At 38.7% G+C, this 27,632-nt stretch overlaps 2 protein-coding genes across 2 annotated transcripts in view; one reads left to right on the top strand and one right to left on the bottom strand.

Moving 5' to 3' along the window:
• Window positions 1-789: 789 nt before the first annotated feature.
• Window positions 790-3,380, top strand: LOC140239843 (alpha-N-acetylgalactosamine-specific lectin-like). Its single transcript, XM_072319666.1, has 2 exons — window positions 790-1,050; window positions 2,628-3,380. Exons 1-2 carry the CDS (start codon window positions 790-792, stop codon window positions 2,922-2,924), a joined length of 558 nt encoding a protein of 185 aa, XP_072175767.1. The 3' UTR covers window positions 2,925-3,380.
• A 12,504-nt stretch (window positions 3,381-15,884) lies between these two features.
• The window catches only part of LOC140240021 (rho GTPase-activating protein 18-like), a 138,822-nt gene continuing 127,074 nt past the window's right edge, over window positions 15,885-27,632 (bottom strand). Inside the window, exons 12-17 of the mRNA XM_072319832.1 lie at window positions 25,979-26,188; window positions 25,055-25,129; window positions 22,901-22,951; window positions 17,537-17,742; window positions 16,893-16,975; window positions 15,885-16,087 (exon numbers count right to left, since the gene is read on the bottom strand). Of these exons, the coding sequence (XP_072175933.1) occupies window positions 15,996-16,087; window positions 16,893-16,975; window positions 17,537-17,742; window positions 22,901-22,951; window positions 25,055-25,129; window positions 25,979-26,188 (717 nt within the window). The 3' untranslated portion in view covers window positions 15,885-15,995. The remainder of the gene's footprint in view (window positions 16,088-16,892; window positions 16,976-17,536; window positions 17,743-22,900; window positions 22,952-25,054; window positions 25,130-25,978; window positions 26,189-27,632) is intronic.

A 27,632-nucleotide genomic window follows, 5' to 3' on the forward strand; every position in this document is an offset into this window, starting at 1 on the left:
AACTTCGCAAGGAAATGGAAATTCCGTATTCGCAGGGGCGGATCCAGGAATTTTGTAAAGGGGGGGGGGGGTCGTGACTAATATTTCTGGCGCCACTTCAGAGTTTCATTTCATTTTTCCCTTTTTATTTCTTTTGTTTTAAACGAAAAAATAAAGGGGGGGGGGCGTGCGCCGGTTGCGCCCCCCTCTGGATCCACCACTGTATTCGTATGGCCACTGTCACGCCAACCTATGACTACCGGACGCCAAAAAGTACAAGGGAAGTTCTCGGCCCTCGATGGTAAGCATGTCGGTATATCTTTGCACCCTGGCGTTTCACTGAAACACAATCATGATCGAGTTTCCATATTATGTCAAGTATGATGTTTATTTGCCTGCTCCAAAATCTTCTCTATAAAAGCTCTGCTTCAAGCTCATATTGACATTGTCTTTGACTGGCCGTCTCTTGTGACAGCAGTAAGGCAGCTCCACTTTCGAAGAAGATTTTCTTTTCGAAGGGAAGCGGAGAAGTATAAGGTGAGGAAAGGATTTCTATAACATTTATTTCATGCCCATTAGAAACCCCTTCGTTGTTGCAGTTGGATTTTCTTGTCCAAAATGTGTGTTCGCATCAAATGACGAAATGTGATAATATAATCCTAGTAATAATATTCTAGTAATTTAGAATATCGTTAATAAACAATGAAACTATTTGGGGATGATTTGATTTTAAAAAGACATGGAGGAAAACTGTCAGTCATCTAATTGTGTTATCACTGCATCTCCCTCCTGTTCTTTCCAAATTAAGTCATGAAGTTTTTCGTCGTCACAATTCTCCTTGTTGCCGTGGCCACGGCAACGACGGCGTGCCCAACCTTCTGGACCGAATTTAGGGGAAGCTGCTATCGATACTTCGGGGACCGTAAGTTCCAGGCCGATGCGGAGAGCCACTGCCGGACTTTCTTCACCACCGGTGGTCAGGGATCACTCGTGTCCATCGCAGACGATGTCGAGAACAGCTTCGTCTACGAGCTCTTCCGCTCTGTGGCGGGGGACACTGATGATTGGTCGGTGAGTAAAAAAAAAAAAAAAAAGATTTGGTACCCAAATCGGAGCGTGATCAGCCCACGAGCTCGACACCCACTATCTTTATAATTCTGATATATTATAAATATTTTTATCTTTTCCATTTCAAAACGAAATCAAACCATATTTTTGAATTTTAGAGGCCATTTTGGGAATATAGATGATGAATATACTGTATACAATTCCAATCAAATAATGCACAATATGTTTTAAGAAAATATATTTCCCCATAATGGTTGATGTCTTTGCTACGACTATCGCACTTACTCATCATTTCTCTATAATGTTATTCATCACTTCTTTTCCTTTGCGCAGACCAATATCTTTTTAAATACCTATATATATCAAACATACTAACACTTATAGGAAAAACAGTAAAATATAGTTTCAAACATACTATTTGACACTTTATCTCTTCAAATTAAATTTTGTCATATCATCAGAATGCATACTTTGGTTGACTTTAAAATCGCCACAATTAATTCCTTTCAATGTTTTTCCATTTTCAAAAGATGTGCCATAGTTTCGGTAACGACTACAAATAGATAGAGAGAAGTGGGTCACCTTGTCGAACCCCTCGATCTACTCTAAAAAATATCCCTTTTAGCCCCCCCCCCCCATTCATTACACAACTACTTTAAATCTGTTTGAATTGTCTTTATCAAAGAACAAAAGAAAGGGCAAAATCCAAATCTTTTAGGATACGAATTGAAAATGAACGCGAAACCGAGTCAAACGCTTTCTCGAAATATACAGCGTTTTCATAGCTGGCAGATACTACCTTTGAGAGAACTTCATGATCTACATTTAATACTGTCATTGCCCTGTAATCTTTAAAATCTAATGAATCTTATTTTCTTCTCATGTGTTAGCTCCCTGCTTTTGAGATGATGATAATCTACACCAGAATAAGCTCCGTTCAAAGGCTCTAAAATGCTATCTGTTAATTTGCCACTTTAAAGTTATCGAAAATTCTACCGAAAAAAACCATCATTATCTTGAGCTTGTTTTTTATCTTCATCATTATCAATTGTTCTTAAAACATTCCTCTCTGCTAATTTGTGATTCTCATACTTTCAAACAGTTCTCTATAAAATATGGGACATTTAAAAAAAAAAAAAAAAAAAAAAAAAACAGCGTTCACTAGAAAACCTTCTGTTGCAGCACTAGCTTTTACCGAATGCTATGATTCATTAAACGAGCCTAAAAACTTTTTTTCTATCTTTAATCACAGATTCTTTGTAATCATTCCATTTATTACATTTCTTTTGATTTGATTTCAATAATGGAGATTGTTCAAATGTTATGTATTCTTTTCCCCATTCTCAAACCAAACAGCTCTTATAATAATCTCAATTTAAAACTTTAGCTGATATATCATATGATTAAATATTTTAAATTATTTTGTTCTTTTCTTCAAACTGTCAACTTAAATACATACAATCTTACACACACACATGCTGTGACACGCTCGCGCGCGCATACACACGCACACACACACACACAAACACACACGCATGAACATTGTCCTGTGTTTCACATCTATCTGGTATTCACGACAGGCTGACAATATGGTGTACTACGGCTACTGGATAGGGCTCTACCAGGATGTCACCGATGGGCCGTGGCTGTGGACAGACGGGACGCCGGCCGAGTACTACAACTGGCAGAACGGTGAGCCGACTGGGGGCAACGACGAGGAGTGCGCCCACGTTTGGCGAAGAGGCGACGCCGACGACGCGCTCAAACAGTGGAACGACATGTGGTGCAGTCGCGCTGCCAGTTTCATGCCGTACGTTTGCGAGATGCCTGCTCGTGCCTCGATCAACTCTGTTGCTCAGAGTCAGGAATTAAGTTAGGCACTTCTTTTTCTCAACACGGATGTTTCACTCAGTTCAAATAATTTAAAAGAAATTTTATTTTCCAATAGCACATAAAAAAAAAAAAAAAATGTTTGTTATCGATACAGTTTCATGGGGCTGTGTCTATCAGAGAACAGGGCAATAACCGAAACAAGAGAAATAAGTGTTCTTTCCCCAAAATAGTCACGCTGAACGTGTTGAAATCATTTGTTTCTCCGTGTTTTTGGTATGCGTACAAAATGTGTACGATTGGTAGCTATATATATTCAGGGAGGTTGTCTCTCTTCCACCTCCCTGATATATCTAAAACGTACGTAATGATCTAACTGCACCCTAGCGACTCGATGCATTCGTTTCCGTTATAATGACTTGTATGTGTAATTGTATTGTTGGAAATTAAGGCAGTGGCTACCATAATCTTGTATTAAAGTTTCTTCTCCTATCAGACTCGCATCTATCTTGACCTCACTCTGGGTACTCTGAAATTAAAAGGATTTCAAAGATCCGCGATTATTTCAGCAATGGAACGCTGTTATTGTTTCAAGTTGTTGTTCGTGCGATTGTCTGTTTTGTGTGTATGTCTGTGTGTGCGAGAAGAGGATGTATGTGCATGGGACCATGCTGGTATAATATGTCCAATCGGCTGGTCACATCGAGCCCTATAAAACCGCGTCGTGCCGGGTTTCTTCTTCTTCTTCTTCTTCTTCTCCTCCTCCTCCTTCCTTCACTAAGGTGAAGATTTTTGCACAGTTTATTTACAGACATTTACAAACACATAATATGAAGAACAAAGACTAGCCACTGTGATAAACCGTTTTTATATACCTCATTACAATCTTCTCATCTGCTTGGTTAAAAGTGGAGTCATGAAAATAGCTGTGCCCCATTTTTGATTCACTGTGCCCTGTAAATAGGTTTGGAGACAGTCGCGACCCCGTACACATAGATCGCTCATATGTACGCACCAATGATACGACAGCCGCGCATTCGATCAGCGTGCTGTAAAAGAGACTAGCGGTCACTGTGCCCTGTAAATAGGACCATGGACCTAGGTCCATAATAGGACCTGGGGCCCATTGCATAAAAGTTACAATTATGGTAACTTTGCCATCCAATGGTAACTTCCATGGAATTCTTGATTTTGATTGGCTGATGAGTATTGTTGCCACGGTAGTTACCACTGGATGGCAAAGATACCATAATTGTAACTTTTATGCAACGGGCCACTGGGGCCCGTTGCATAAAAGTTACAACTATGGTAACTTTGCCATCCAATGGTAACTTCCATGGAATTCTTGATTTTGATTGGCTGTTGAGTATTGTTGCCATGGTAGTTACCATTGGATGGCAAAGTTACCATAATTGTAACTTTTATGCAACGCGGGCCCCTGGTTTGGAGACAGTCGCAACCCACCCGTACGCTTAGATGATCACTCATGTACGCACCAATGATACGACCGCCGCGCTGTCGATCAGCGTTGATTGATTAAGCCCAAGCTATTTTGATCCCTCGCAGGCCCAAGGAGGGGGGGGCACATTGTGCCCCCTATATAACTTTTTTATTATTTGATGTATCATCGTCATATTTGGCACGTGGGTAGAGTAACTCATACTCTACATGACCGTACATTTGAATTTTCACAAGGTCACAAGAAATACATAGGAAATATGCTAAAAACATGATTTTCTGTATAATTTCTTTATCCCCATCATATATGTCATATCATACACCAATCATTTTCATATTCGCCACAAATGAGAAGCAAGTGGAATTTTATTATTTGTTATGGTTGAAATTTCTCAAGGTCACCACATGGGGGCGCTATTCATATCAACATAGTGATACATTATGAGACCAGAGATGAAATGTTTGGGATGGGTACATGTATAGTTATGACATTTCATATTTGCATAATACTGGAATTTTGAGATTGCACATTGATAATATGATAAACTAATGATATTAGAGGCATAACTTGGGTGAAGGAATCAAAATAACTCAAAATATAAGGGCAATCTTTAGAAAATATCATTGTTTTCAATTATCTCTATTATATCTATTGTTTTATGCCTTTGTCACATAAAAACAAAGGAAATAATAAGAAAAACTTTCTAGGAACATAATTACTTCGAATTTTGCTCCTTTAACAAATTTCAGCCAAGAAACACCTTTTTCATGCACTGTAATGCTGTTAAATGAAATGGGAACAGAAAAAAAAAAGACTGACATGGTTGTCAGTTTATGGTTGCCATGGCAACCAGCAACATCAAATATAGCTAAATTATATATCAAAATGTTCGCAATAGATTTTAGGAAAAGTCACCAAATTTGGTTGAAATCGGATTAAGTGCGAAGGAGTGGCAAACGAAAATCTGGTGGGGGGGGGGGGCACAATGTGCCCCCCCCCCTCCTTGGGCTTTATAGGGTTAATACGAGTGCTGTAAAAGAGACTAGAATCTATATTTTCGGTATGTATATTTTGGAATCTATATTTTCGGTATATAAAACAAATAATGACAGCTTGATATTTGGGGCACAGTTAAAATTATGTAGGCCCTCGGTGATGTGAAAACCATAAGTTATGGTTTTCACATCACCTTGGGCCCATAATTCTAACTGTGCCCCTCTATGTACTCTAATACATTGTAGTCGGTTACGGGATGCTCCCATCCCTCATAGAGGGCGCTGCAACAATTTTCGAGGACAGGAAATTCCAGCTCCTTACTGTTCTCAGGAAGAACGAATAGTGATGCGATTATAGGATACTGAAATTCCTGTGTGTATATTTCATTATAGCAAACGTTTGTATTCTTTCCTTTCAAGTCGTTTGTAGGCTAAATATTTGTGCATATTATTGATGAATCTAACAAAAATCCATCTATTTCTGCCATATAAGTCCAGGGAAATTTAAAACTGTCAATTTAATGGTGACAAAATGACATTTCAGCGGCAAATTCCTTCAATATGTTTCTATAGCATATAATTATACTAGAAACATACAACATGTTGCTGACGTGTGTGCGTGCGCATGACCGTAAATGTGCTAGCCAGAGGGGGACATGTTTGCTTGTGAGCGTGTCAGTATGATGACAGTTGAGGAAGAGATGTTCCTAGCACCACATGTACAACAGAGTCATAAAGATTAAAAAAAAAAGAAGAAAATATTTTGATCAAGTATTTCCAGAATTTGCGATTTTGACATCTTGACGTCAGAAGAAGTCAACATCTAATGGGTGGCATTAATCTTTAACTCTTTACATGCCAGACAAACTGCTGATATATATGGAATTTGTGGAAGGGATTGACAAAACTGAAACTTTGACAACCTAAGATTTAAACAGCAAGCAGACTCGACTTTGTCTCAGTGAGGGGCAAGTATGAATAATCTACCGTTGATCTCATCCATTATGCATGTAATACATGTATATCACTCCCAAATCACTCTATCCTCAAAACACACACACACACACACACACACACACACACACACACACACACACACATATCATACCACACACGTACACAATGACATCATGAAATAAATATAAAGAAATATGCGACCAGGCATTTCCAATTCATGTGCTGCATAGTGCTTTAATTCGGTCTGATCTCCACCATGTTAACAGCAGTCTTTTTTTTTCCAGAAAATTGTGCTTCTAACAAAGGGGGAATCACATGATAACCCCCTTGATCAGACGAATTATATGAAAGAAGTGAAAAAAATGTGAGCACAGTCAATGTGCACACTATAACACAAATATACAATGTTTACAGATATCAATATATATATTATCCATGATATAATTCCATATGGCATACACACGATTATGTACAAATAATGAGTTGTACATTACTTTATTTGGTCAAGTTTTTCTTTAAAAAAAAAAAGAAATAGAGGAAAATGGGGGAACTACTGGAAAATACTGCATGGATTATCAATTATTTCAACACAGTTAACTTTCGACGATCGATGGAACTCCCTCCCATCTTTTTCTCTGTGAAATTGACAAACTGGATCACTTCAAAGCCCCACTGAAGACACATGTTTCACCAGGCATTCAATCACTCACTCTCTTGGAGGAGTCTGCGCCTTTGAATGTTTCTAAAACAGATATGTGGCGCTATACAAATGCTGTGGATCATCATCATCATCACTTACACTGTTGGTGTTTGAATGATAGCATTTGGCCTTTTTTTTTCTGGTAATTTTTTTTTTTTTTTAAATTCTAATGTTTCAGTAAAGGCAGGTCTTTAAATTACTACCTGTCTTCATGTACAGTCTCTTACATATTGAGAATGACAAAAATCTTGTCAAATGCAGTGAAACGCTGTTCCTAACAGTTTTATTATACATACTTCATACACTACGTCCACATCTTTTCTGGTCCAATAATTCAGTAAGCAAAGTACTTTGAAAGTTTATTGAGTGCGTTTTTGAATAAAAAGGTACAGAAAATTAATGCAAAGCTGTTCAATAAAACTCTTCTTACATGAACTTATTTATCTGTGATGAATTTTAATTGGTCATCTGCCAGCTGTGAAGCATTTTTTTAAACTGATCTCTTCTGTTATGCAGCATGCATGCACATGTGTGGCACTCCATACTTCATGTTAAAAAAACAACCCAGATTAATCTGAGAATTTGACTTGTTTAGATTCCGTTTCCTGATGACACACTATATGGAGCTGGGTAATTCATTTGTTTGTTGGATTGATTGCTGTAGATGTTTTGTTCTATTGTAGTTCAGTTCTGGCCTTTGGCTGAAAAGGTCCTCTATGCTGCATGCAGAGTTAGCATAAATTAGCTGAGACAAATTGTTCACAAAGTCAGGAAAAACAAAATATTTTCCTGCACTTTTCTCTAATCACGGAGGTAGACAAAACAATTGGACTTGAAAAGTCAATTATAGGAAAAACCAAAACTGTCTATTGCTGTCCTCATATAGCTGAAAATCATGTAATTAATGGTGCTTTGCAGGCATATTCCTCCTTTGCAACTTTTTGTTTTTGTTTTTGTTTTTTTTACTGCCTAGTAGACAGTAACACACACACATTGCTCTTTGATTGGTCTTTGTTTGCTGGTTGCTGTTTTTTATGCATGCAAAATGTTTTTCACATCATTATAACTGACATATTAAAACCTTTGAATTAAATCTTATTGATATAGCCATCGAGGCACAATGGGTGGCTGTATCAGAGGGAACAGTTTGGATGGAACACAGTTTTTTTTTTACCTTATAAAAACTCAGCAAATTTTCCAGTAAAATATGGTCCGCAAATTTTGCTTGTTTATTTGTTTATTGTTTTTCTGGGGTTCTTAAAAAATTGTGCAGTGAGTACTGCAAGATGACTCTCTGTGAAATATTGTCAGAGAAGTACAGACAATTCTATAGAAAATTAAAAATTGACTTTCCTGTTATTTTCCTAAAACTACTTCCCCAAAACTATTTCCCTAAAACTGGCCCACGTAAATCGTCTCTTGCATTTTTATCCAGTTAATTCGTATTCTTCCAGGAAACAATATTTTGAAAACGTTAAAGGTAAGAAAAATTAAACATTCTTTCCACGGTCAAACAGATCTATTAGACAAAAGAAAAATTTTTTTCGTTCAAATGCAGACAGGACATACGGTCAATCTTGGCTTAAGTCGACCTCGCATAAGTCGAATAATCATCTAAGTTGAAGGCCTTTCCAAGTCTTCTTTTCTTTATATTCTATTGATTTCCCTCATAAGTCAAATTTTCTGTAAGCCGAGGCTATTTTTTCAGTCCAAGTAGATTCAACTTCGGCAAGGTTGACTGAAATTCTAGAGGGAATCACACTGAATAACACAGATGGTGCAGCAACAAACTTCTCAAGAAAAAAGACTGATCTGAAACACAGTTATGTGCAGTGCTGGAACTAAATCTGACAACCACTTGTTGCTAAACCTCCAACTGTGAAACTTAAGTAGGCACACTTTTAAATTCAAATCGAAAAGACATACACTTCATGACATGTGAAGTCTAACTCCCTTGAACATACAGGATTGCATACATATCTAACCTGCTGCATACCTGCCAACCCTGAGACTTAATAAATCTGAACAAACAAAAAAAATCATTTAAAAATCTGAACTTTCATAAATCTCATATACTCAATATTAATAGATATTTCCAAAAAATCAGAACAAAGTGAAATTAATATGTTTTCTTTCAGTGAAAAATCTGAATATTCGGACAGTTGGCAGGTATGCTGCTGTCTAAATTACTGAGTAGTATGCAGGGAATACTATAGTGTTTTTATTGCATCTTGAATTATCAACATGTGAAATGACTTGAAATAAGCACTTACTAGCATACTGCATAATCAAGTTACTTTGCTGCGTACCATTTTTTTTTTTTGGCATTTTGTTTTAATATGGTTATGGTTATTGTTTTGTTTTGCTTTTGTTTTTTGTTGCAACCCAACCCAACGTGTCTTCCGAGCCGCCAAGCTTGTATGATTTTTTCAACTACCTGAAGTCACTTTTCTGCCAGGCATGTGTCTCTTTTTTTTTTTCTGGTGGGGCCAGTTAGCAAGCAAGGTAACCATGAATCGACAGCCCCTAAATGTTATATAAAAGGAGTGGTTCCACACGTGCATAATCATAATCTTGGTATTTGGCATTGGTTTTGACTCTCGAGAGCTCTGCTGTACCAAGACAGGGATTGTATAGAAGAGAGAGTACATATGTTTACCATCATTTAACCCATTCCATACAGGAACCTGGTGGCTTGTGTATTAAGTCTATGGAAATTTCAGATTTCATTACGGAATGGATTAACATGGTTCTGCTATGCCCTTGGTATTTTGGGTGCACGTCATGAGTTTGACACCCACGAGTCATACAGCCCATGAGCTCAACACTAGACAAACAAGGTCCATGACCCCAACAGTAGGCAAACAAGGCCCTTGAGTCTGACACTGAAGCAAAAAGGGCCCACAAATCCAACACCCATTATATCACGGGGCTTAATGTACACAGTGTCGGTCTTGTTGGCCCTTTTTTGCCTACTGTCAGACTCATGGGCCTTTTTTGCCCAGTGTCAAACTTATAGGCTGTATGACTGATAAGCTGTATGTTTCATAGACCTTTTTTTAAATGTTGAGCTTGAGAGCTGTATGACTTGTCGGATGACCCCTTTATTTCGACCAGTATAAGGTACAGTGTACCACACAAATGGCACCACAGTCTTCAAGATTTCAAACCAATGTTTGACGTGGGTCTGCTATGGCCCCAGTATTTTGACCAGTAAAAGGTGCACTTGTACCACACAAACTGAAGCATAGTCTTTGTAATTCGGTAAGGTCCTGCGCAAAATCAACATCAATTTCCTCATCTCATTAGGAACAAATTAAACTTCATGAACCAAATCTCACTCTTGTCAAAACATACAGAAATAACATTAACAAAAAAGAAAAAAAATGGGGAATAGGTGGTGCATAAAAATGAAAACAAAAGAGTGTGTACATCTGAAAGAATATATCACACACTTATCACTGCCTGAAAGGTAAGGGTGAAACCTAATTTACACATGCAGTGAATTTCTGCACATTGGTCAGTAAAATTCACACAAAATGACAACATTTCAAGATGATACATCTTCAACATAGTGTCGTTGTTTTGTTGTTGTTTTTTCTTTGTGTTTATACATCTATGAATCTATACAAATATGAAGAGACAAAGAAAACAAAACTACTGACATGTTAACAAAAATATTTACAAGGATATAAGTATATAAATATCCAGTTCTGGCACCAATTTTTATTGTCACATGATCATTCGAGACGAGAATCATCTTCTAACTTCACTGATTGTGTCATTACATAGGAATATTTACATTGACACTGAATAATACAACAACAAAAGTTTTGACTTGCATCAGAACAGGCATTGTATGGTAGATTCATACACGTTTACATAATCTATACAGCTGAATAGATATATTTGTACACTGTCTCATATTCATTAACATGCATGTTTCTCCCTGCTTTTAGTACTGGTGCAAAGAGACCACACGCCACAGTGATGTCTTCACTTAAGACACAAACGATTTCCTGACCTCAAGAGCACTTATCTCTTCCGACGTAGCTTTGATATCATAATTCGTACGTAAGACATTTTGCAACTGTCCCTGGGGAGGGCACAAGTGCAGTTAAACTGTTCATAAGAATGACAGCACTCACATACTGGTATATCAGTGCATATTAGCTTTTCTTACAAAGTAGAAGGCATAAAAGCTGTTACAAAGAAAAAAAAAGATAAATGAAGGATAAATGCTACCGAGCGTTACTGATTTGTGGAATGCCTGTCTAAATCATGAAAGTATCATGATTAAAAGAAAAAAAAAAAGAATCCTTTTGTCCTGAATCAAAATATAAGATAGAAGGATGATTGTTATATCGTGAAAATATTGTAACGATAACATCTTACCAGGAGAGTCGATACATCATCTAAACCACAAGATGACAAGAACATAATAATCACAGTAGGGTATGGGGAGCCCAGGTGCCTAATCATAACCTGCACCTGCCACGCCCAGTGGTTCTCGGAGAAAGAAACACATTTTCATCTTTATATCAAAAGACTCACAAGGATCTACAGGCTCTGTAGTGTCACTGGCCATGAAACTTGTTCATTTTTTTTTTTTCGACAATGTTCATGCTAAGTATGGCAAGTCATCTCCTGCTGTCCTGAGGCACAATAATGAAAAAAAAAAAAATTACGCGAGAATGCATGATGTATTCCCTACCAAGAGTCATGAAGTCAAGGTTTTCAGACTCACTTCTTAGACTCGCTGCTCACTCTCACTTCAGAGGTGTGATTGCAAATCAGGCGATAGGTTTTGATCAGGTGATTGGTGGCATGTCAGGTGACTAATACTAGTCAGGTGACAGGTTTCAATCAGGTGATTTGTGGCATGTCAGGTGACAGGTTTCAATCAGGTAACTGGTGGTACATAGGTCAGGTTGCCAGTACACTGGACAATGCATCCTGAGCCAGTTAACCTCTGCGTGACCTCACAGTTCACTGTCTATTACACAATTTCAAACTATACCTATGTGACATGTTTGGTTGTAATTATGTCCACCAAATTTTTTTTTTTTTGGACAAATCTTTTTTTTTTCTTGACAGCATTTACACATCCAACAAAAAAAAAAAAAAAAGGCTAAAACAGAAGTTCTGTTGGGGGGGGGGGGGAGGGGAGGGGGTCTGCGTGAGAGAAAGACCATGACACTTGCAAGTAGTGTAGTTAAATGCAGTCAATCATTAACTTGCATCTAGATAAATGCACATAAACTGCACACACACACAAACAAGGGGAATGGACCAAAACTGCATACATAGTGCGCAATCTTGTTGAGATGTTTGCTCAAATTACATTCTACTATGTTCTGTGCGCAATAATCTGCACTGCACCTAAAATACTGAGATGCTACGATGCTACTGTGTGCATATTCGTATCTTCTTTGTTTTTGCTTTTTTTATATTGAGGTTTGAAAGTACACTGTCACAAGGCTTTCTACCAGAAATTGCACAGTTACAAAAATTGCAAAATAATCAAATCATATGCAGCAATATGTGAATCCCTTACATCGTCAGAATTTTCTCGCCATCAAATGCTGCCAAGTTGACAGTGAGAAAGAAAAAAAAAACCAATAAAATATCCTCAGAGAGTAAAATCCACAAGGCAATTACCTGCAAGACTCTCATAAAAAAAAAAAAAAATCACAAGACAAAAGCAGATCTGCAGTACCATGTACAATGTAATTCTCTTAAAGGTAACAGTTAAACTTCTTATTTAAAACAAGTCACATATACCTACATGTATGTCGCTACCAAGACCCAAATATATCCTAGTCTACAGTGTACCTTTTTCTTCTTTCCCAGCTACTCAGTGATGATAAAGTCTGATTAAGTTTCCTGGCATTCTCACAAATTGAGACAAAATATTTTGCATTTTCCTTTTGGAAATCTACATAACAGATAAAAAAAAAAGAAAAGAAAAGGAGGAATATACTCCACGTGTTCTTTGAAGGACTAATACCACATGGTGTGACAAGGAAACTCTCTCTATTTCAGAAAAATAGAAGTGTAACAGATCTCTCTGGCTGGGTAAAGAAGAGTCAGATACCACAAATTGCAAAATAGGAAAAGATTGAAAGAATATGGACAAAAACACAAATTCAACTACCCGTAACACACTAAACATTCAAAATACTGGTTGATAGGGAAACGGACTGTAGTGCGATTGATAGTTGTTGGCCAAACCGAATCAGCGTGAGCTACTTTTATTCATGTCAAAAGCCTGCTACGATGGTGCAAAACTCTACAATAGCCACATCCCTTCCCTTCTTCATTGTTCGTATTGTGTAGCATGTGAACTGCATTCACATGAAGCAGTAAATTTGAATGACGTCTGTTTCATTGGAAATTGCACACATGTGCAAGGTGTTAGTTAATTACTCTCACACTATAGCATGTCAAAAATGATGGCTGCAAATTCAGGGTGCTACAAAAAATTGTACATAACTTTTTGTTACCACTTGCCCGGTCGGGCGAGCAGATTTTCAAATTGTTGCAGAACACTTGCCGAACATGAATTTTACTTGCCCAAACAGAAAGTCCACAGATATAAGAAAATGGTATAGAAAATCACTTGTAAAGCCAAGGGCTTGCTAAAACCCACACATGTGAATAAACGGCACATGTGGGGAGTAACAAACTTGGTTCAATAGAGTTGGTGTTGGCTTGGTGAGACTTCTTCATGTAAGTGTTGGGAAGTAAAGATGGCTTCAAAACTTTTTGCTTGCCCACTGCGGGCAAGCATTTTTTTCTTACTGTTCCAAAACACTTCCCTGACTTTGATTTTCACTTGCCCCGGGCAATCAGATAAGTGCTTATGTAGCACCCTGCTGCAATGTCATTGTGAGTATTTTTCAATTGCCATGAGGTACAACGTGACCCGCATCACAGCAGTTTGTGTGACTATTATCTTTATATCGAGATCAGTCTGTTCATAGATTTGCTACTTTCACAAAGATGGCGTAATACCAAAAATGTGTCACACTCACGCTGCAACACACTGCCACAGACCAGTGCCAAAAATTTGTCAAACTTGCCTGAAAAGGCAAATTGCATGCATTAATGCTAGTCAATCACTACGCTATAGAGATGACATAGAATGTCGGAACACACCACTAATATTTTTTTCCAAGTCTAGTCAGCCTACGTGATGTGGAAGTGCTGAAAATACTTCGCTGAGAAAACAGATTTGAAAGTCTTTCTAGTCATACGTTGCGATACACAAGTAATTGACTATTGCCACTATTAAAACATGAGTTGTACAAATATATTCTCCTTTGTTCCTTGGCCTGATAAGAATATACATGTAACATACAAAAATAATTGATTTGTCAAGAGAGTGAAACTTCCCCTTTATCACACACATTTGTCAAGTCATAACCCCCACCGGAAAACAAACAAACAAATAAAACGCATTAATCCAACATAATAAAACCCATGAATTATGCTAGAATCCATCCAATATTCATAAATCTTGGCACGTCTGGTGAATGAAAGAAACCGTATGAGTGTGTCAATTGTGAAAACAAAAATATCTGTGTTCCATCGTCTTCATGTGCATTATACTTTTATATATACTCTACATATAAATAAAGTGTCAAACTGTTATATACTCCTTTAAGAGAATTCCAGTCTTGTGGACATAATAATACAAGAACAACTTCAGGTGTTCAATCAAATTTTTCTCATACATAAAATAGATCTCGTGGGTACACATTTGATGCCATTCCAGACCAGAAACACAAGTTTGTACCAAATTGTATATTTATCAATCACACAGTGTAAGGCACAGTACCAAGTTGAGGGGACTGAAACATGTAATCTTTGGTGCTCACTTCTATCTTTGTTTCATTTTTGTGTTTTTTTTTTCCAAAGTAGAAACTGGAGTTGTGGCACTTTTTTTTTTTTTTTTTTTTTACGTAACCAGCCTTACAGAATTGCAACATTAAAAAAAAAAAAAAAAATGATATACATGTAAACTGCTGGCTATAATTTGCACTGAATTTATACACCACATAATGTAGCTCTCTGCAGATGTCATTATCATGTCTCTTTGTCGGCTAAATTTATTCTAAAAAGATTGCATATCCACATAAATATCATAAACTACGCATACATGTATGTCCATATCTCTGTGAGTTACACAATCTAAATGCCAAAGAGTCCAAATGAGGAGGGCCCCAACATGGAATCAAGGGAATCGGTTTCTATGGTGATGACATTGAGCTTCACAGAAACGGGCCTCGTGCATCAAGTTTTAAAACAAACTCAAAATTTCTCCTCGCAGAAAGGCGGCCGGCGCTGAAGAGGGGAGGCTAGTCATTCCATTATCACGTCGTCACTCATCTTGCTCGCGAGGCTTGCTGAATGTCGTGACGTCCTTATTGTGGATGTCTCGATCTATGTGACTTTAAAAATGAGTTCATCTCCTACATATCCCTCAAATTAGCTGTCACGGTCACTCAGTTCTGTTTCGGGCAAACGAGCATGCCCTACGCAAACACAGCGATGAAACAAATATCAACAGAAAACTCGGCGCAACGAACGAATGAACGAACTGTTTCATGAGCTAACCATTTCCAGGTTCGTGTTTTTTTTCTCTTTTCTCTTCTTCTCTGCAAAATGCAGATGACGAACATTTTTAATAGTGCTGAGCATGCAAAGTGTCAAAGTGTTTGGAGCAGGGATAATCTGGGAACGACACAGCGTTCAACCTACTCCCTGATTACAGTGGCACATGAACAGCAAGACGAGAAGCAAAAAATTGCGAGTTTCACCGTGCAACTTCTCGACAGGTTTTGCTAGTACAAGGTACTAGACTGATCCCATCATCATCTCTGATGCTGGTCCTACTGAAAAAACAAAAATGTGCGTAGTCATCGGCATTGGCACACAAGCTGGGGAGGTTGTCCATTTTGTTTCCGGGTCCTGGTCCCGCAGGCTAACTGGTGCCGAGTGCTCAACAGGGCCTGGACCTGATAATCCACTCTGCGGTTGGGTTGACCCGGACCAGGGCCATCATGTTGGTATCGGGATCCAGACATCGCTCTCCTGCCGACAACAGAATGGATCAAATATTACAATAACTTTTTAAAAACTAATTAATCACAGGAATCTCTCTTTTTCACTGCTTAGGGAAAAAAACAATCAAAAACTACAATTGTACCGGCCTGAAAACAAACACCTGTCTGTTTTTGCCCACTGTAACTTGTTGCAAATATCACAATATAAAGAGAGGAAAAAAGAAAACAAACAAAAGATCTGTCAATTCATTAGGTAAGCACGATTACAATAAACCACGCGTAAGTCAACGTTGTACAAATGGATGCAATACATGTACATACACACACATTCCTCTGTGAAGTATTGTGTGTGATAAAGTCCCAATATATTTTTCTTTATTTTGTTTTGTTTTATTTTGTTGATTTCCACTTGAGTTGACATTCTCTGAAGTCTGTAGATTTTCTCTGGCATTGTGCGAGTTGACCTATGTGAGATCAAATCAGGCAACATAACCAGACTTTAATATAGTATTATACAATTTTGATAGTATTATGCATCCTTAAGTAAAATGGACACCATTTTAGTGTTGTAAAAGAATCGTGTGAGGCTGATGACATATTGTGGCACACCATCACTTTGATCTTCATTTCCCGACTCATAAAGATGCCTTTAAAACTGCCATCTCCATGACAACACTCAGAGATGCCAGCAGGGCCTCCAAGAAGGGTGTACATCGTATGATCCTCAAAAAAATAGGAAGCAATGGATACCAGTGGAGCAACACCAGAATCAGCAACACTACCACCACTCCTCACCAAACACATTCCCTGGAAGATATTCTTGAGGAACTCACCGATGCTGCCGCCAACTTCGTAGAGGTAGAACCTGGGTGCTTTGCTGGGGGTGATGTTGCTCAGAAACTCGAAGCTGGAATTCCTGTCGAAAAACAAATAAGAGCAAGATCACAACATTTGGACACCACAAGATTTTGAATAATGAATAATGATTTTTTTTTTACTCATCTATTTTTTCAAGTGGTCACTAAGGAAGAATTAAAGGCTAGTAAGCAAGCAATTACACTAGTACATGACCAACGGCTGTAAGTCCCCTGAAATGAACTAAAGCAACAAGGATAATGTGTCTTGCCTGGGGCACAACCACTGCAGCCAGGGGGCTTGAAGCAGGGACCTTGCAATTGATAAGTTTGTGGTCTTAACCGCTGAGCCACAAAAGCTCCTCATGAGCTCTCTGAGATATGAATCTAACACACATCTCTACAGAATATGTTTGTAATACATGTATTTTCTATATTCTACATGTTAATAATATTTTATTGTGCATCCAAGCTGTATATTATGCTTTGATTATGCATTGCTTACATTTCATGTATTTTTCATTGAGAAATAAGAACATAAAATGAAACAAAATGAAAATTTGCATGTGAACTATAGTGCAATGACGCTGCGAAAAGAGTGTCAACGTCTTCCGCCTCCTCACCTCTGAATGGACTTCTTTCGGCTCCGCCGCTTTAGGCTGTTGCGCTTGAGCGGGGCGGGTTCGATGTTCACGAAAGACGCATCCTCCGTGAACTTGGCCACAATGTCGCCCGCCGTGGTCTTGTCGCTGAGCTGGATGGTGGTGCGCACCTTCTCGCCAGACTCCGCCCCCGGCGTCTGTATCCTGATGATGCCCTCCAGAACCTCCTACAATAAAAAGGAGAACAGAAAAAAAGGTTGGCTTACTACTTTGTCTTAATTAACCCTTTCTGTGTCTGGGGCTTTTGACAGTGTGTACAACTTTATGCGGTTTTCTGTGCCAAGTGGCTTTCAAAGCACGCAAAAGTTTAAACTACGACCGACAAAACTTCAATAGTTTTCTACATCACGCTAACTGCTTATCCGATCTCTCTACCCTGTGTCTATTTGTCAGCTCGACTCTTAACCCAATGAGGACGAGTCTAGAGTAGGCAGATGTCTATGGAAAATGCATGTGTTAGCCAAATCAGTCCGTCCTCACCGGGTTAAAGGGGGGAAATGAAAGAAGTGAGTCATACATAAGAACTTGTTAAAAAGTTAAAGAGATGAACATATCATGACACAAGGATGAATTTATCAACTGACATCCTGTCTCGCCCCATTGTTTCATCGATGATGTATTGCTTCTTGATAATTATGTCACACAATAAAGCGCAAACCTGTCAACATTTCCTAGTCAAAATCGGTGAGATTCCAAAGAACAATTGGGTTTAGATTCTTGTGATTGAGACGCATCTCAATGGGCAAGGATCATTCCCAATTCAAGAAGATTTTGATATTCTCTAGTCAGGACATGAAAAAATATTTCATTTTTTCAGGGAGCTTCCTCCATAATCAGGAAGACTTGGAAGGTCTGCAAGTGTACAGTACACTTCAATATATCAAGTCAATCTTGTACTCCTACAACCATCTGAAAAAGGGCACTGTTTCATATGAACTATACAAATTATATTTCTTCACTTCATCTAAGTTAACGGCTGATACATTGTACTTTGCAAACTATAACAAAATCCATGGGGAAAAAATCTAATACAAGTGGATTATCTTCTCTGTGACTGCAGAAACAGAATACTCAGTAGTGAGCATCTTATTTACTAGTGAAGCCATACTTATCCATCCTAGTTTCACAATTGCTATTCCATATTCTCCTATTTGCGTTGAGGGTGACGATTAGCAATTGTAAAACTAGGATGGATAAGTATGGCGAAGTGCCGTAAAGTAAAGGAAAATATCAAAATTCATGAAAATATAAAATTCAGTCATGCTGCCAGATTGTGACAGTGAGATGATTTCGAGGCATGATGCACGTTCTCAATTAGTATCTGACATATGATGGAATCAGATGATTTATCAACACAGGTTTAGATAACAGATTCACAAGGCCTCGAGCAGTGACAATGCAAAGGTTTCACAATGTACATCGTGGTACATACAAACACACAAAACTATCAAAATGAGGACTTTGTAATTCCTCATCTTATGTTGAAGACTGCGCGGAGCCTGACTTCCGTCAAATGTGAATAATCACAAGAGAGACAGAGAGAAAAAAACAGTATGTCAAGTTATATTGCTCTTAGAATCACAATATCAAGCAGCTAATTCTATTACTATCATTTTGATTTTTTGTTGCAAAAATTGATCACCATTTTCCCCTGACAGACGCTATAAAAGAGAAATTTTGAAGGATCACAGCTCTATTGCCATTTCAGTATGAGCCAACAGTCGATCTACAACAATGCCCTACAAAAATAACAAATAGGGGAAGTGTGGGAGAGTTGAGCCACTTTTTACATTTAGTGATATTGTTCAATAACTATACACAATTTATGGATTATTCGTTCGCTGGTATATACTACAACTATTCAGGCATAATATGATAGCCCAATAAGACACCTAGCACAAACAACTTGGGGGTGACACTTCAACAAAAATATTTTGCAAAATGGCTCAAGTCTCCCTTGATGTGGTGAGAGTTGAGCCACGGGGTTGGGAGAGTTGAGCCACTATGCTATAGGCCCTACATATCATATTAAGAAGTTCAGGCTTATAAAAGAAAATGACTATGGAAACCTATCTAAGGAAAGATGGTGTAATGAATGGTAACAGAGGAGGCGGGGCGTCTGTTTGACTTACGGGTCATCGGATGGATAATGTGGATGTTGTTGGGGTCCACCTACGATCACATGATCAGGATTTCTAGATGCACCCTGATTGGATTTGCGTGATAAGTCAACTGTTGGTGTTAGGAAGAAGAAACCGCCTGTAGGGCGTCACCCCTGGCGAGAACACCACATACCTTTCCAATATTCCTCACCTCATCCAATTACAGACCCGTTTCTTTGACCAAAAAATGACACTCATTGAGCCACTTGAAGGGAGGGTTGAGCCACTTGAGGGCTGAGCCATAGGAATACAGGGTTTAGCCATGGCACAACTCTCCCTCAACACGTTGGCACAACTCTCCCCATAGTCGCCATTTAAACTAACCCTCAAAACCTACGAAAGTGACCACACCAAACATGTTGAAATTTGCTGAAAGAAACAAATGATATACAGACTATCTGCTACTCCAACTGATTCGCACTTATCCTCTACCATAGGTGTGAGAGAAAACCACATATCTGACAAGTGGACATTCACTTTTGGTGACCAAAAATGGTTTTTCTTTGACTATTTTGTCATGCTTCGTCCAACGTCGCTGCCTCATACACTGGTATATAGTTAATCATAGGCATGAACAAGAAATGGCAGCAGCTGACTGCTGTCAGTCACTATGAAGATGTGAGGTGGCCTGGATCAACTCTCCCAGTGGCTCAACTCTCCCACACTTCCCCTACTGTAAAACCAGAAATATTCATGGCATGAAACTTTCGCGAGTTAGAGCCTGACAGCCTTTTTTTACAGCAGAAAACTTTTGTGAATTGCCACTGTTACTCAATACATTGTACATTATGTAGACAAACCTTTGACATGCATTTTACTTTCGGGAATCTTGGCTCCTCTGGAAATTCACGAAAGAATCATCCAAGCGAAAATCTTATGGTTTTACAGTACTCTCAGTAGGCCTTGAGCGAGCCATGAAATCGCACTATCTCAAAGGAGGCAAGAGAGGGAGCTCTCCCCCTACGTATACCAGTGCTGTATATAGAGAGAGTCTGGCAAACTCGTAAATTGGACGCCATGTCTTTGCCCAGCATATTACGCGTTACAGGGTTAGCGTGTACGCTCAGACGTAATAATGAAAACCTACCAAAATAAGGGGTAGTGAACAACGGGCACTGCGTATGAGCGCACTTTGGTAACGACATGGCTCCACAAAGATCACGGGACCACTTTTGACCAATCACAAGCTTCAAAACTCATAAGCCAAAAACCGAGTAGGCCAGACTCTCTTTATATACGGCACTGACCTCCACAAACTAACAGCAATTCCCAAGCTGAAAACTAATCACTTTCTTTGAACTGCCTTTAATAACCCTCATAGATTAGCCTCCAGTATACTCAGGTAGGCATGATCTACAGGAAATGTGTGCTACAGCAAAATCAGTTCTTTCTCTAGGGGTTAATAAACGACAGTATGAAAACAATATTCACATGCTAACACTAATCACTTGCATTTGCTGCTATAAAAGAAATCAAAGTGGAAAAAAAATACCACAAGAGGTAAAGATGGCAGTATGTACTTTGAAAAGAAAGCGCCAGAAAGTGCTGGACAAGTTTATACACTGAATCTAAATTGAACAGCTTAAAATTGGGACTTTTCAACAGCACTGTACCAAGTAGTAAGATTAGGAAATTGGCACGCGGCTTGCAATGTTTCCAAAATGGAGGCCAAACATTTTGGACGAAAATAAACAGAATTCAAGAAGCGTTTTCAGTTTTAAAAGAAAAATAAAAGACATACAGAAACAAAAAAACAACTACTAATTCAGAATGTGCTATTCAATAAGATATCACATCAAACAAATGCACATACACATACAACATTCATGCCACGAATCAATAAGTAAATGAACGACATTGATGTCTTGAGAGTGGGTTATGCAGTGGTGTGCAGATTTGACGCATGGAGCCAATAATTTCCTGTGTGGAATTCTTTTACTATAATTTTTTCTTATTTTTTTTTCTCTCTCATACAGAGGCAGGGAATGGTATGGAAAGGGTTAAGTAGATGCACAAAAATAACTTGGGGTGACTGAAGGTGAGAGGGGCACAAAAAACTTGTAGCCACAGTCACAGTGGGAAAACTTTGAGAACTCTTCACGAAGTTTGCTCTTTCATTCACACTGGAAGCAAAACTTCTCTAAGTGTCAGTTCACAATATGTTCGGGGGGGGGGGGGGGGGCATTTCATGAAGCATTTTGTCCAACAAAGTTGATGGAAAAATTTGTTCTCAACCAATCAGATGCAAGGATTTCAGTTAGCTTGTAACAGTTTGTGAGAAAAAGAAATCCGACCAAAGCGCTTCATGAAATGCCCCCCTGATGTTCAGGTCACTGGTGAGCATGCACCACAACGAAGAAAGTGCACGCTGTCTGATGGCTTTGGAGGCATCGCAAACAGGACGTGGGCTGGTCACATGACAAACTTTGTGAAGTTTAAGCCGTGTGCACTCAGACTTCACAAACTTTGTGAAGTTTAAGCCGTGTGCACTCAGACTTCACAAACATTGAGAAAATCTGCTGGAGTTTGGGAAATTTTTCTTGTTTGAGTGAGAAGTTTTGCAAGCAGTTTCGTGCGAAATTGTCATGAGCTTTGCATTTTAACTTAGTCAGACAAAACTTGGGAAATTTAACTTTGAGAAGTTTTGCTAGTGTGACTGCAGCTTATAAAAGAATTGAGAAATGAAATCTAAGGCAACAAAGATTGTGCACACTTTGTTATACTCTTTGTGGGGACATCATGTTTCTGATTGAGTGAAAAAAATGGGATGTCGAAAGAGTATACATGTAGTAGTGGTGATTGTGCATTTGAATTGGTCAGATAAATGAAGTAAACATACTTTGTTGAAATACGGTCTGAAAAGAAAAAATGATGGCAATGACTCTAGGCTCACAATCATGCACTGTGTGATCAATTATTCATGAATAATCAAATAATAATGACAAACTCATAGACAAAAGAGTGAAAACACTTTGGGGCAGATGAACTTTCAACAACATGCAAAAAAGGGAGGCAGCAGAGATTGCTGTGGAAAGCTGACACGACATTGAAAAAAAAAATAAAATACATAAAATGAGAGATGCCAGAAAAAGCTGCTTGCACATGTAAAGCAAGATGCACGATGAAATGAAGTTTGAATGCATTTTGTTTCATTCTTTTTAACCTCAAAAATGCCACTTTTCTTGTCCTTCGTTCTCTTGAACAGTGTCATCACCTAGATGATGGGGGAAAAGAAAAAAGGCGATGGAAAGATAGAGAGATGGCACCATGTAAACACGTCCAGAGGAAAAGGATTTGATGTGATGGGAAGAGAGGGGTAAAAGAGATAAAACATGCATCTGACTTCAGGGAGGAATACATCCTACCATCGTACCATCTGACATTTATAGGGAAAGACTTGGGGAGCATTTAAGGCTTGCTTTGATAAAAAAAGATAAACAAAATAAAAGAGGGCTACAGATATACCTCTCCACATTGCAAGGGAAAACATGCATTTTTGAATTGTTGGCCTACATACATGTATGTCATTAAAATGAACGGTGCCTATAATAGATACATATGACACATGAACCATACTAGACTGTGGTACACATTGAGGTTTGTGGCTGGTTTAAATACAGGTATTGGCAAGGCGTAGGGGTGTGACAACATGGGCGGGCTGAGAGGGACAGACAAAATTGTGTGGGGATCTCATTTTTTTTTTTTTTTGGGGGGGGGATGGGTGGACGCAGGAAGGGGGGGGGGGAGAAGCAGAGGGAAAACACATAGCATGAACATGTACAAAGGTGTATGACTGACACAGCATTCACAACACTCATTTTGACAAGTAGAGGTACCACAATATACACAACAGTAGGACCTACTGCACACAAAATGTGACTGCTTACAATTGTACTCAGTATGACCAACATTTTACGTATTCATGAACTTTCAAAATACACAGAATTCGCACGTGGAGAGATAATGCACAATGTAATTCTGTGAGTGAAATGAGGGGACAGGTATATGGCACTATGAAAAAGTACATGAAGAGTTTTATCGGCAAATGAGCTAACTTCATTCTTGTTAAGTTGAGATACTAGTGATTAAAGTTGCTAAAAACAAAGAAAATAATAAGAAAATACAGGATGTTTTTAATCAGAACTTCTAGAATATTCCTTGCTCTGTCACAAGAAGAGGTATTACTGCAAAGGTTTAATTTTGCTCTATCTGATGATGAACTTGCACTAGTGTACTTTGAAATGTTTAACAACGGCACTTAGCTCATTTTGCAATAAAAATCTTCATGTGTAAAGGGGATAACTCAAAATAAAGTGCCACATAAAGCACTTTAAAATAAATGTATGATGCCAGAAAAAGGCAGGGTGGAAATAGATAAGAAAGAAAGGATCAAGCCGACACTTACAGCAAAGTACCAGCCCACCCCCACCTTCCCCCCCCCAAAAAAAAAAAGAAAGAAAAGAAAATGCTCTTGGCAAATTTTAATGAATATCATGTACAGTACATGCAGCAACTCTGAATTCTGAATTACATACATAAGCAACAGGGCTAGATAGAAAGTATTTTTATGTGGAGGGTATTATGTTTAAGTGCCTGAAAAGGAGGCTAATACACGCCATGCATATCATCACTGCAAAACATATCTTTCAGAAGTAAAACAAAAGAAAACATTCAAAATATGGAAGGAAAAATCAAATAGAGTTACAAGATATACGAAAGAATACTATTAGATTACTCTACATATGTACGTATACCTGCAAAAAGTACAAAATTGTATATCAAGTCTAACCCTAACCCTAACCTACTGTATTCCTGATATTAACCCTGTGCACTGTGTATTGATTCTCAGGGAAATTACCTTGCAGGAACAGAGTAAAAACGATGTCAGTTTAGCCTCATTCTGTGCACCCATTTAAATTTTGATCTAAGCTTTGAAATTTTGGCAGCTTTGACAACACAATGGTATGGACTTCCTGGAAGATATTGTGGTAAAGTCTTGAAAGTAATGATTATGTTACTATCTTTTCAGCATCATTTACTGGGTGGAGGTATTTATCATATATAAAAACATGGTGGAATATAGCGTTACCATGGGCAATGCTGCGCGTCGGAAATTAAATGATAGACATACGTTTATGAAGGGGAAAAGATGGGTTGTAAAAGACGGAAAGCAGATAATTCATGTCAAAACTCTAGAGTTCAGCATCATCACGGCAATGCATGGTAAGGTTTTGGTTCTTGGGGAGTACACAAGGAAAGAAACACTAACAACAATAATATCAGCAAACGAACAAAGAGAGGGGCGGGGTCAAATTACCGATTTCGAATCCCTCGACCTCTTACTGTCGATCTCGTACATCTTCCGCACCTGTTCCAGCATCCGGAAGGGAACCTGTTAGTTTTTGAGAGAGAAAATGTAGTTTACAATTTCTATAATAATTGTGTTTCATGCACATCAGGTTTTTTTCACTTCAGTACTTTGCAGCAATATCTGACACATAAACAGAGTTCTTTGAGATGGAAATCACAGAATATGTGATTGGAACTGATCAATAAGGGTTTGAGCAAATTCAGATCAAGACTGCAATGTTTAGTGAGTTCACTGTGGTGCACAGGTAAAGGCTCTAGACTCTTAACACAGGTGATTCACGGTTCAAATCCTTTCTGGTCTTGACATTCTCAGACAAGATGTCTTTCTAACCAGGCATAAAAAAAAATAAAAAAATAAAAAGAGAATACAAAGTGGCAATGGTGGAACAATCATAACCGTAGGGCCTAGAGGAATAGCAGTGCTAACTATGAAGAGGCTACCCTGGGGAAATAAAGGAATTTGTTCAAATGATGAAAGCCTTCATCATTTTCACTATCTTTCTTTCTTAGGATCATCACCATCACCTTTGTTATCACTATCACTACTATTTTGATAATATTCAAAGTATATGATTATTAGTAGTACATTGTAGTATCAACAGTACTGTCATCATCATTGCCATTATTCTTTCGATTACCCCTACTGTCATTATTATCATCACCATCATAACCATCACCACCACCATCATCATCATTATCATCACTATTAAAAAGGGCACCTATAAATGGCCATTATATGTACCTATTACATAGTATGACAGCTTACTTGCTGTAACTCCTTATTTCTGTCTTGGTGTCTATTTTGAGCCAATAATTTCATTTTTTGTCAAACAATTCACACAGTCAGGATGCCTCTTAGCAAAGCTCTTACCACCCAGAGGACGGCGTGGTACTTGACGAGCATGCGCATGATGTTGGACGTGCCCGCCGCAATCTGGAGCTCGCGGTAGTCGGGGGACTTCTTGCGCGACATGGCGTGTCCCGAGAAGAGGTTAGGAGCCATTATCATGGCCACGTTGTTCAGCGACATCTTGTTGTGGGACTCCTGGTCAACGACCTTACCCAGGAATGACAGAAGAAGCTGAAAGTAAAAAAAGAAGAACAAAACGGATTCAAGATTTTTGATCTGTGGCTTTGACTCAATTCAATTTTATTGGAGACATCGGGATACCATTTAACCCACTGAGGACGGACTGATTTTGCTGTAACATGCATTTCCCATAGACACCTGCCAGAGCATTCTCGTCTACAGCGTCTACCAGCAGACTCGTCTACAATGGATCGATTTACAACTACAGCTGTACCACTTTGAGCTGCCATTTGGTGAGGGTCCTCGCAAATTACACATCACATCATATAAAGGTTAACTGTACTACTGTATGAGCTGTCACGTCCAGATATTTTCACGAATGAGGAGTGCACAGACATTTTCGGGGGATGTTGTTTTTGCGAATTTACACCGACAACATCATAATTGGACATACCCTGGTGCATTGCGACATTTTCGTGTGTTGCTAAATTCACAATCAAACTATGACTCACGAATTTGCGAAAAGTAAACCATCGCGAAAATAACTGCTTATACCGTAGTCTGTGCTGTCACTTGACAAGAGCTTGTATGAGGGAATTATACATCATATAAAGGAAAACACCATGCAGAAAACTGGGTGAAGGACGAGCACGAAAAAGAGAAAAAATAATGGCACTACTTGTATTACGAATGAAGGACATGCAAAGGTTTCTGCATGACAATCCGAATTGCCTACTAAGAACCGTGGGGGTGGGGCCAGGGAGAGGGAGGATGAAATTACGACCATTGCCTGTCTGTGCTGACCGGTGCTTGGTCACGCGCCCCCCTGCCGTGTGTCCAGGGGTACGTGCCAAACAACAGGAAACTCCTGGTCAGGTCTACCTTGGCCAAATCGAGAATCAACAGGTCGAGGACATGCGCTCTTTTCTTCCTACTCTACGTTTTATAATGTTCTTCTCCTCTGCGGGACGTAGCCATCATGCGAGCCGACATGATCAGGCAGATACGACATGAATTTTGTGCAACTTTTTCGCTCTCTACAAATGTTGCAGGGGAGCATGTAACGAAACTCCTTCCCTTACCATCCCCCCCCCCAAAAAAAAAAAAAAGACTGAATAAAATCTTGCAAATTTTGCAATCTTGCTTTGCTTCACTTGATTCTGGGTTCATACAACTTTCGTATTAGTATAAAAATACAGAAAATGATTTTTATCCACCCCTCAGATTTTAGCTATCCTTTTCCATTTCTACTAATCCAAATTGAGGTACTGTATAAGGAATTTGAATTGATTTTTGCTTTCATTGGTCCTCATGAAAACACATAAGAAGACCACAAAGTGTCCTCACATTATCTCCTATTTTGAGATATTTCAAACAATTGTCACTGAGGAAAGATGTTTATGTTGGTTTGTGATGCTCGAACTGTGACTACAGCGCAAGGCATATTCAACCAGCACAGCTCAGAGCACCAGATAACCCACCAGGCGTGCTTATA

The sequence above is a fragment of the Diadema setosum genome, chromosome 16 (assembly GCF_964275005.1).
Source record: "Diadema setosum chromosome 16, eeDiaSeto1, whole genome shotgun sequence".
NCBI lineage: Eukaryota > Metazoa > Echinodermata > Echinoidea > Diadematoida > Diadematidae > Diadema > Diadema setosum.

What these genes read in the sequence shown, in the direction of transcription:
- LOC140239843 (XM_072319666.1), top strand. Translation starts at nt 790, where the DNA reads ATGAAGTTTTTCGTCGTCACAATTCTCCTTGTTGCCGTGGCCACGGCA. An exon ending in GGGACACTGATGATTGGTCG is followed by an intron (nt 1,051 to 2,627) that starts GTGAGTAAAAAA and finishes TATTCACGACAG; the next exon opens with GCTGACAATATGGTGTACTA.